The sequence below is a fragment of the Dromiciops gliroides genome, chromosome 4 (assembly GCF_019393635.1).
Source record: "Dromiciops gliroides isolate mDroGli1 chromosome 4, mDroGli1.pri, whole genome shotgun sequence".
NCBI classification, from domain to species: domain Eukaryota; kingdom Metazoa; phylum Chordata; class Mammalia; order Microbiotheria; family Microbiotheriidae; genus Dromiciops; species Dromiciops gliroides.
The window spans coordinates 423,355,188-423,367,205 of NC_057864.1; the positions used below are offsets into that span (position 1 = coordinate 423,355,188).

Genomic DNA, 12,018 nt, shown 5'->3' on the forward strand with positions numbered 1-12,018 from the left:
ATATGTTTTGCATAATTGAACATGTATAACCTATATCAAATTGCTTACATTTGGGGGGGTGGTGAGGGAGGGAAAGAGAACATTTGAAAATCTTTTTTTTTTTAAAGAATTTAAAATTGTCTTTACATGTAACTGGGGGAAAACAAAATATTATTGAAGGTTAAAAAACCATAAAATATCTTTTAAAAAGCATAATTTTTTTTTTAATCTTTGAAACTGTTCAGCTTACAGAAGAGATTGGAAAACTAGAAGATAAGGTGGAATGTGCTAATAATGCTCTGAAATCTGACTGGGGGAGATGGAAACAAAACATGCAAAATGATATCAAGTTGGCATTTACAGATATGGCTGAGAAAAATATCAGCTACTACGAACAGGTAATTGTCATGAATGCTTACCTCACTTTCCTCACATATCAGCAGTATTCTGTGTCACCCCCTGATCCTTAAGGTCCTTCACCATTCTAAAATTCACACATTCTCAAAAAGTAGCTTATGAAGCATAGAAATAACCGTGAATTGGTTTGTACTTTAAATTCAGCTTGAGTGTCAGGGCACAATTAGAGAATTGTTGCATGTTTAAGCTAAAAGGAACCTTTGGGGCTATCTAATGCTACTCCTTTGTTTTACTATAAGGAAATTGAGCCCCAGAGAAGTGAAGTGACAGATAGGTAAATGATAGAGCCAGAATTTAAACTGTCTTGTTCCCTATCATATAGACCTGTACATCTAGATGGTGCAGTGGATAGAGTGCTGGGTCTAGAGTCAAGAAGATCAGAGTTCAAATCCAGCCTCAGACACTTATTAGGTGGGCAAGTCATTTAACCTCTGCTTCAGTTTCTTTACCTGTAAAATGGCATTGGCGAGGGGGCAGCTAGGTGGTGGAGTGGATAGAGCACCAGCCCTGGAGTCAGGAGAACCTGAGTTCAAATCCGGCCTCAGACACTTAACACTTACTAGCTGTGTGACCCTGGGCAAGTCACTTAACCCCAATTGCCTCACTCAAAAAAAATGGCATTGGCCTTATTTTCTTCAGCTGTGAAATGGGGGGAGGAGGGGAAAGTATTTAATAGCACCTTCTGCTCATGGTTGTTGTAAAGATCAAATGAGATAATAATTGTAAAGCACTTAGCACAATACTTGGCACACAGTAAACACTATATAAATGTTGGCTATTATCATCAATCACCATCATCATCATTATCGGCAGAGTCACAGAATTTTAGATTTGGTGAGAACTTTATGGTAAGTAGAGAAAATTGAAGTACATGGAGGAAACATAACATACATAAGGTCTCACAGCTAATTAATAGCAGAGGTAGAATTAAAACCCAGGTGTCATTCTCAGCCCCTGGAGAAAACACTTCTCCCTCCTCACAGAAAGGTATGGGGGACTATAAAGGCAGACTATGGGAAACCTTGTCAGGTAGGGTGACTTCCATTTTATTTATTTATTGAAGTTTTAAGGCAGAATTTTTGGGAGAGTGGAAACTTAAGGGGAGGAATAGTGGTATAAAAATGAAAGATGTAAATAAAACATGAAATAAAACCACACTCTCAGGTCGGTGGCCCCCCTGAACTGTCAGCTCCTTAAGAGCTTTCTTTATATCCCCATTACTTAGCACTCTACCTGCTACATAGTAGTCAATTAGCAAATGTTTATTGACTGACTGACTTTCTTCTATACCATGTATGGGGTATGAGGTCTATGAATTGTTAGATATATAGATAGATAGATTAGATTAGATGGATGATAGAGAGAGATAATTATGTTTCAGTATAATTTATTTCCTTTGTAATCCTATGTATTTTTTTCATTCATAAACATAATTCTTTGAATGGATTTATAGTTATTGCCAAATTGCCAAAGGGTTCCATTACATATATAAAAGTTTAAGAACTCCTGTACTTTTCTCTGATTTACAGATTAGAAACTAGTTGTAGCCAAAACACACAGAGGAAATTATTTTAGTAGCTGAAATTTAAGAATTAGATTTCAGAGCTTGAGGTGAAGGGAAATGGGAAAGGGATATAGAATTATAATGTGTTGGGCAGCTAGGTGGCACAGTAGCACCAGCTCTGGATTCAGGAGGACCTGAGTTCAAATCCAGCCTCAGACACTTGACACTGACTAGCTGTGTGACCCTGGGCAAGTCACTTAACCCTCATTGCCCTGCCCCCCCCCCAAAAAAGTATATGCTACAGAAAGCTGAAAATAATTAAAATAGGATTATAATGTGTTTAGCCCTATTTTTTGGTTTTGTTTTAGGGGAGGTGAGAAAAGTTTTTTAAATGCCATTCTCTTTTTTTCCTGGTATCTTAAAAAAAGTATTCTGTAATGCCTTTAACCATTCTTCCTGTTTGTGCCTCTTTTTCTTTTTCCTCCTTCCTTAAATTTTGGAGATCTGAGGTCAGGTGGGAGGGAAATGAAGAACTGTCAGGTGGATTGAGGAGAAAACCATTCCAGTTCCTCTTTTTCACTGCCATATTTTTTCTGGAGTTGAGAGACACTAAAAGGAATGATGACATCAGTTAAAGAATATTAACACAATTTCTTGATTCAGGGTAGAGCCAACCATTTATTTTGTTTTAAATATAATAATTTTCCAGTTCTGAATATAAATTGGAGTTCTCTAAAAAAAGTAATTTAGGAAAATAGATTCCATAATATGAATTTAATGAAAACAGGGGAATGATTCATTGACAAAATATGCAGTTGTTTAACATTCTGCTATGTCCAACATTTCTAAGATGTTTGGAAATAAAATACTGCCTCTTTTAAATAGTACATATGCTTTCTTAATATTCATTTAATTAGGTTTTTTTAATCCTTAAGCATAAATATCTAAAATGTCTCTAGCAATAAAATAATTTAAAATATTTGAGTCGAATAAACAATTTGTATCATCACAATCCTTTATGCTAATAGTTGACCATCATTACTTGAATATGCAAAGGATCATCATGGGATTTTCCAGATGATAGGGGCACTTTGGATACAGGTGGAAAACTTGTGACTTAGTAGATAAGTCCTAGGGCTGCTTCTGGCGAATTAAGATTAAGATGAAGTAGCTGGTAGGCAGCTAGGTGGTGAAATGGATAAAGCACTGGCCCTGGATTCAGGAGGACCTGAGGTCAAATACAGCCTCAGACACTTGATACTTACTTGCTGTTTGACCCTGGGTAAGTCACTTAACCCTCATTGCCTTCCCCCCTCTCCCCCCCATGAAGTGGCTGGCTCTGGGATACACATCAAGATAAAGATTAAGTGATTTGCCCAGGGTCACACAGCTACAAAGGTTTAGGGATGGGGGATTTGAACCTAGGTTTCTAGACTCCAAGCTGAGGACTCTTTCCACTATGACTCATTGACTCTTTTTGAATTTAGCTGACATGATGGAAAGAGTTTGTACTGAAAATGAATAAGATCTACCTTCCAGTCCTTGATTTGCCACTTAGCTGTGGTAGCTTTGGGCAAGTCAGTGGACTGGCTTTTTTCCTCATCCATTAAGTGAAGACAGTGCCACCCACTTATCCCATTTCACAGTGTTTTGGGGAAAATGGAATGAGATAATTTGCGTGAAAATGCTTCGTTAAAAAAATAATTATTCAGGGGCAGCTAGGTGGCAGAGTGGATAAAGCACTGGCCTGGACTCAGGAGGACCTGAGTTCAAACCCAACCTCAGACACTTGACACTTACTAGCTATGTGACCCTGGGTAAGTCACTTAACCCTCATTGCCCTGAAAAAAAAATGTTCAAAGGTAAGGTTGGACTATTATTGTTTATGCATATATTATTATATAAAATGCATATAAAAACCCTGTTATATCTGCTTTCTATCAGTAGAAGTGTAGAATATTAGAGCATACTTTATATGAGTATGTGCATTTATCATCCATATACATTTATTTTCCCCTCTTTGGAATTGTTAGATTCCTTAACAATTGATCCAATAATATTATGTTATGTAGCTCTTTTGTTATTTCCAGCAGCTTCTGTATACATAATTTTAAGCTACCTTCCCCAATGATCCTTTAAACCTTCATAAAAATATGAGGTGTCTTGAGTTTTGCAGTTGTAAATTAGTAGGAATATTTTTCTTTGTTTTTAACTCCAACTTCAGAGACCATCAAAACTCATATTTTAAAGTTATTTATTGGTTATTACCTTCATAGATAGTGCTAAAGTTGTTTGTTATATCACTCTAGGAAGGCATAATTGCAAAGACATTTCCCTTAAATAATCAAATCTTATTAATTTTTTTTTTGTTAAGTCTGCAAGGCATCAACATGGACAATCTGCTCTTCTCTATTAAGTTCAAAATATCCCAGACAGGGAAGTTGAATATTTCCCAGTCTTCCCATTTCCTTTGTAATTCAATCAAATTCATATTGAGAAACCTGATTTTTATATGTAAATAAGGTGAAAAAGAAATTCCTATTGTTAAAGCAAGAGATGAAATGGGACCCAACCATTTGTCCTTGCATTTCCTCACACTAAACAGAATGTTCATGGCTTAATTAGAATGTCAGATTTTAATATCTAAGTGGCAGAGAGGAAAATCAGATTATAGATGTGAGTCGTGAGCTGCATAAGATTCTAATTACAGGCAGAACTGGGACTCTAGGAAGATATTGTACCTAGCTGTACACATTGATTCTTTCAGTCTGTTTGGTGCCCAAGTAATTACGTATCATAAATTAGTGTGGGTAAGAGTTTGCCCTTCCCACCTCCTACTTAGGCTTGACTCTATTGTTTAAAATCACTGAGGGCATGTGATTTCCCTAAAGTGAGCATTATATTTATTAATTATGTTAATAGCTGAGCTTCATTTGGCACTTTAAAATTACCTTCTAAGTTCACAGAGTGAACAGAACCAAGATTCATATCCAGGTCCTTTGATTATACATTCAATATTTGTTTCTCTATACCATCATCTGTAATATTTCCTTGCCACATATCGTCAAAGGTTTCCTGGACTAGTGTCTGGAAAAAATGGTAACTTCCAGCCAAGATGGTAGCATGAAAGACGTTAGAGAAGTGTATCCTAATAAGTACCCCAATAAATATGAAAAAGGCCACCAACTGAAACAATGACCAGCAAGATCAAAGAGAAACAGCAGTGAGTTTCTCCTTACAGTCAAAGACTGTACAAGAGGTGGTTAGAAACCTGAAGTCATTTTGAGCCGGGATGATCCAGTTAGCAAAAAGCCACACTGATCTCTGGCAATTAGGACCCAAAGTCCATGAATTAGGGACCTGAGGACAGCAGAATCTCCTATAAACAGGGCCAGAAGCTGGAGGGACAGTGGTTGAAGGTGCAGCAGGGGTCATAGCTATCCCCAGGGTAGCCTCAGGGCCCCCAGAAAGAAAGGCCTGAAGCCAGTACTCCTGCTGGAATCATAGCAGAAGACAAAGAGCTAGCAGAAGAGATGCCCAGTTTGTACTGGGGAGTCCTCTTGGAATCCTGAGACCAGAAGGATTTCCTCTATATGGCTGAGGCCTATCAGGACTGCAGCAAGACTCCCTAGTGGGAGATTGAAAAAGGAGGAAGCAGAATTGGCATCAATAGTAGCAACTCTGTCAGGAAACTGAGAGATAGCATCAGAAACCAGGATTGTAGCATAGTTTCGGTTAAGTCACTTAAATCTCCTTTTGCCTCAGAGTCAGCTAAGTGGTTAGTGTATAGAGTGCTGGGCCTGGAATCAGGAAGACCTGAGTTCAGATGTGGCCTCAGACATTCACTAGCTGTATGATCCTGGGCAAGTCATTTAACCTTTGCCTAATCCACTGGAGAAAGAAATGGCAAACCACTCTAGTATCTTTACCCAGAAAACCCATGGGATCATGAAGAATTAGACGGAATTGAATGCCTGCACAACATGTGCCAGGCACTGTGATAAGTGCTAAGAATAAAAATACAAAAAGAAAGGGCATCTACTTTCAAGGAGCTCACTTTATTTATCTTTTTCGAGGAGATAATCAGGGTTAAGTGGCTTGTCCAGGGTCACACAGCAACTGTCTGAGGCAAGATTTGAACTCAGGTCCTCCTAACTCCTGTGCTGGTGCTCTATTCACTTCTACCCCTTGCTGCTCCAAGGAGCTCACTTTCTAATGGGAAAAGGCAAAAAAAAAAAGGAAAGACAGAAAATTGGGGAAGGGGACTACTGAGCATGATCATAATGGGGTCTGTGAACTTTCTTTAAATGGAAGTTTTGGGAAGAGTACTTTACTCTGCCCTCCAATCAGATATACTGAGGGTAATGATGAGGTATGAGTATCTAGACTGATGCAATTTCCCAGTATAATGTGTTTCCTGATGATGAAGTTTTCAGGGCCATGAACATTATAGAGTTCATTTCAAAGGACTATTCCAATAGGTCGAATGAAGTGTAAAGTCTCCTACAAGTTGTAGGAGATCTAAAAAACCAAAATCAAGTGAACAGATAGAACTCCAATTCAATATGACAAGGACTATTAGAGCAAAGGAAAAAAACTGAAAATTAGAACATTTGAGGGATCTGCTATCAAAGCAATTAACTTTTAAAAATAGATGTATATCAGACCAAACAAAAAGCCTAGATACCATATCCAAGAAACCATGAAAGAAAAGTTCTTAGATATTTTAGAAGCAGAGAGCAAGGTGAAAATGTAACAAATCTATTTGTCAGCTCTTGAAAGCAAATCCTAACTTTAAAATATCCAGGAATGTCGTGGCCAAAACGTCAAACTTCCAAGTCAAAGAACCAGAAAAAAAAAATAATGCAGGTACCTGGAAGTGACAGAATCACCTAAGACTATACTTTAAAGGAGAAGAAATCTTGGAATATAATATTCCAAAAGCACAAGAAAAAAAGGCTTTGAATAAATTATTCTGCAAAAATGAGTATAATTTATGGGTTTGAGGAGGGATATTTAATAGCATCAAGGATTTTCAAGGTTTTATAATTTAAAAAAAAAGATTAAGTAGAATCTTTCAAATTCAGCACTGGAGACAAAAAAGACCAAGGGGTAAACTTATTCAAGTGATTAGAAGGGGGTTAAATGGAGTATATATATTCTATTAGGTTGAGAAAAGTTATGTCACTTCATAGGCTCAGCATCTTCAAGGGTCATAGAAAGAATAAAGGAAAATAACACAAGATTAGAGAGAGTGGTGGTGATTTTGTTCTTTTTTGTTTAAAAGAAGATGGAACACAAGTGGGAAGAAATGAGAAAGACTAGCAAGGACCTTGAGAGTTCTTATAATCAGAGTATGCCAGAAGAAGAATATACCAATATGGAAAAGTTGGGGGAGTTTGAAAGTGACCATCTCATAAACGTTACTCTTCTCTGAATCAGGCAAAAGACGGTTGAATACACACACACACACACACACACACACACACACACACACACACACAGAGTATAGTATCGAAATTAATTAATTTCAATAGAGACAGGGAAAGAAAGAAGAGGATTTAAGAGGAGTATAGTCACAATTCAAACTTTAGCCAGGAGTGGGATAGATCAAAAGGATAGAAAATAGATGATAAAGGAAATATTAAAAGGAGAGGGGTAAAAAGTATAAGAATCGGGGCAGCTAGGTGGCACAGTAGATAAAGCACGGGCCCTGGATTCAGGAGCACCTGAGTTCAAATCCGACCTCAGACACTTGACACTTACTAGCTGTGTGACCCTGGGCAAGTCACTTAACCCTCTTTGCCCTGCAAAAAAAAAAAAAAAAGTATAAGAATCAATGATTGGGGTCTAGGCTAGATAAAGAGAGGAGGGACAAAGGAATGGATTAGACTACTTCAATTATAGCTTATTGATGTTGATCCTAGCCTTTCTTTACCAACCCTTTTTCTTTGTAAAGTTGTCAGTAGAAAGGAGGGTGAAATTATAAAAGAAAAGGACAATGGGAGAAGTACAATTTATAATCATATCTATGAATGTGAATGGACATACTCTACATAAAACAGAGGTAACAGAGTGGGTTAAAAAGTAGAATGCAAAAATATGTTGTTTACAAGAACATTTTTTTAAAATCCCAAACAATCTTGAAACCTAAAGATCTCTCAGATTTAAAATGTGATGCCGTAGCAGTCACCAGAAGTCTTATCATATTTATTTTTCCTAAATTTCTATTCAATTTCTTAACTTCTTTCCTGTTTATCGTTAGATTAGATTTGTCTTAGTAAGAAAAAGACACATTGCAGTAGTCAACTGAAATAGTTTTGTGCCTATTTCTCCCTGTAATTCAAGTGGCTTTTACTTTAAGTAATGCCATTTGGTGCACAGATATTATTTAATTATGTATGTTGCCTTTAAGCAAAATCTAGTTTCTTTGCTCTTCTCTTTTAGCCATGTCTATTTTTACTGTTGACTTTTTTGTAATCATGATTACATCTCTGCTTTTTTGAATATCATGTAAGGTGAAAGAGTACCAGCCCAAGTGACTTTGTACAGCCTTATCACTAGATGGTTGGTCACTAGATGATTAGTTGTTATTGCTGATTTTGGGGGGTTTCAATGAAAAGTAATGACCCTGATATTATCAGAAGTATTTTGAAGTATTAAATATTTTGTATTCTGTGTATCTGTGAATTCATCCATGTGCATACTCTTTCCCCTACATACCTATATTTCTGGTGTGTGTGTGTTTATGTGTGTTTATGTTTGTGTTTTTGTGTGTGTGTGTGTGTGTGTGTGTGTGTGTGTGTGTGTGTGAGAGAGAGAGAGAGAGAGAGAGAGAGAGAGAGAGAGAGTTGTATTTTTGCATTATCCTTCATTGCTAATGTACTACAACCTATTTACACCCATCATGACTTTCTCCCTTGTTATTTGATTCTTTGGGGATATGTTTTTTTTAGCCATATAGCTTCCCTAGCCAAATGCTCTTTTAAAAGATGGCTTTATGGGGGCAGTTAGGTGGCACAGTGGCTAAAGCACTGGCCCTGGATTCAGGAGAACCTGAGTTCAAATCCAGCCTCAGACACCTGATACTTACTAGCTGTGTGACCCTGGGCAAGTCACTTAACCCTCATTGACCCACCAAAAAAAAAATTAAATTAAAAAAAAGATGGCTTTATGTGTCTGTGAACAGTTCAGGATCATTGAAAATGTCCAGTTTCTCAAATGCTGTCTTGCTGAGTCTAGTCTTATTTATTTCTGAACCAAACTCATCATATATCTACAGTGCCTCTCTAAGATATTTGTACTGATAAAATAATTCACTGCCAACCAACTACATGGAATAACCTTGATTTTTTTTTTTTTTTTGCGGGGCAATGGGGGTTAAGTGACTTGCCCAAGGTCACACCACTAGTAAGTGTCAAGTGTCGGAGGCCGGATTTGAACTCAGGAACTCCTGAATCCAGGGCTGGTGCTTTATCCACTGCGGCACCTAGCTGCCCCCCAATAATCTTGATAATTGACATTCTTCATTAATTCTTTTTCTTTTGTGTCTTTTTAAGCTGTTCTCTTTGGGGTGGATCTGGATCTTATAATGAAGGCCTTGTAATGTTTTGGCACTTGATGTAATCCATATATAGGAGCATCTGGAGCCTCTCTTCTTCCTTCAAATCCCCTGCTATCTACAGGGATTCCCTCTTCTTTTAGAATTCTATTCAGGAAATCCTTTGTGAGAATGGCTAATACTCTTTGGTAAGCATGTATCCCCCTGCTTAATACCACATCTAAAATTAATAATCAGAGAATCACTCAACAAAGATATTTCACATTATACATACAAAAAAACCTTATGTGAACTTAAGCTGAGATTCATGGACACACTTTTTAGGATTAGAGCTTTTTATAATCAATAAACAATAAATCTATTAAAATATTATGTTCTCGGGGCAGCTAGATGGCACAGTAGATAGAGCACCGGCCATGGATTCAGGAGTACCTGAGTTCAGATCTGGCCTCAGACACTTAACACTTACTAGCTGTGTGACCCTGGGCAAGTCACTTAACCCCAACTGCCCCGCAAAAAAAAAAATTATGTTCTCTATAACTTTCAGTCCATTATGTAACTGAAGATCTAACTTAAAAAAAAAATGTTTATGAAGGGCAGCTAGGTGGCACAGTAGATAGACCACTGGGCTTAGATTCAGGAAGATTCATCATGAGTTCAAATATAGCTTCAGACACTTACTAGCTTTGTGACCCTGAGCAAGTCATTTAACCCTATTTGCCTCAGTTTCCTCATTTGTAAAATAAGCTGGAGAAGGAATGGCAAATCACTCCAGTATCTTTGCCAAGAAAACCCCAAGCAGGGTTATTAAGAGTTAGACAAAACTGAAAATGACTGAAAAACAAACATCAAACTATTTTTTTCATATTTTCATCAAGTATACCCTTGTCTATGTGTAGATCCTTTACAGTAAAAGATATTATAGAGAGAAATTAGATATATTGCAGTTATCAATCTCTTTTCAAATGCCTTTTTATAATGACAACACTCATGTTTTTTCCCATTCTTCTAGTATCTTCCCTCTTTGAAATTCCATCATCAGATTCTGAAATGAGTCCTCCACCAGTAACCAGTGATTTCTAGTATATCTGAATTTAGTTTAACTTGTGTTCTACTTGCCATGTCTAGTGCCTTTTACCTCTCTTTTTTAAGGAAAATATTCATGATATACTATTGCTGTTGAATAAGTTCTCAGTGGTTTTTTGTTGTTGTTGTTGTTTTGCTTATGTTAATCATAAGCCCTGAAAGATGACATAGCTAAGACCTGCCATCAAATATTTTATTAGTCATTTTTTGTCACTTATTCTGCTCATATCTCCCCTCACATCTTTTGATTCTCAATTTCCTTTCTGATTTGTAAAAATTTCTATTTTAAGGACTTTCGTTTGGTCATGTGATTCTTAACACTGCCAATTCCTACTTAATGCTTTCTTTTAAGGACATCTTTTTTTGGTAATAGTTTTCCCATCTCTTATTTTAGCTGCTTATTTGCATTCCATTATTTTTTTAAAGACAAACTATTCATACTCTCTTTATTTTTTAATTTCGTTGGTTTCTATTTTTATCTGTATTCTTTTTTCTTCTCCATGCTGGTTCTTTTTTTTTTTTTTTTTTTTTTTACTGGACAGAATTTACTTTATAATGATGTAATTTAAAGCACAGTAAGACTTGAATTCTTTGCTATGGTCACTCTCCTTCAAAGTCAATATAAAATTGATAGTACATATGGAGAGAAATCTTTATTCATTTTTTTTTATTTTTTAATGAGATATTTTATTTTTTCCATTACATGTAAAGATAGTTCTCAACTTTTGTTTATACATGCTTTACAATTCCATGCTGGTTCTTAATATTTATTTTGTGATATATGGAAAAGTATGGATCCCTTCAATTCTCTTGACCCCCAACATCTTAGATCTTTCCTGAAATGTTTGTCCTGGGGCACATAATAAAACCAACTCTTTAAGGAGAAATTGTGATCTATTTTTCTAGCTAACTGCAAATTTTGTTTACATTTGTAATAAGAATATACTAGTAATTTATGTCTGAATTAAGCATGGTGGAAAACTAGCATTTCTATCAGGATGGCTTTTAAAAAATTGAAATGAAAACACTAATCTTTTGAAGTACTGAAGGATAAAATGTGATAATATATGAAAGTACTTTGAAAAATTGTATGCACTAAAAATATAAGATTACTACTGCTTCTTCTGTGACTATATCACAGTAATTGTAAAATAATCCCTAAGCTTAATTGACTTTGTAAAAAGAAAAGAAAATAGCCTAAGATTATATACAGTTGCCACCAAAATGGAAACATACCTTTGCAATTTTTCAGATCATGTACAAAAATTTATTTTAAATGACAGAATATTATAAGTGTCAGCTATGGATGGTACTTCCCAATTTAACGAGTGCCTCCTAATTTGCTTCATAGATGCAAAATTGTAGATAGTGACCACAAGGTGGCGTCTAGAGCCAATAAGACATTTTGAGGATTGTACTCTGATGTAATCATTCTTCTAAGTGTACTGGCATTGTTATATGTGCAAACCTT

At 36.2% G+C, this 12,018-nt stretch overlaps 1 protein-coding gene across 2 annotated transcripts in view; it reads left to right on the forward strand.

Annotated features, from left to right (window-relative positions):
* The window catches only part of SNX7 (sorting nexin 7), a 125,534-nt gene that overhangs the window by 100,243 nt on the left and 13,273 nt on the right, over positions 1-12,018 (forward strand). The window contains exon 8 of one of the 2 annotated variants that reach the window (XM_043964145.1): positions 225-377. The exons of the other annotated variant lie outside the window; for it this stretch is intronic. Coding sequence (XP_043820080.1) covers positions 225-377 — 153 coding nt within the window. The remainder of the gene's footprint in view (positions 1-224; positions 378-12,018) is intronic. 2 annotated transcript variants of the gene reach the window in all.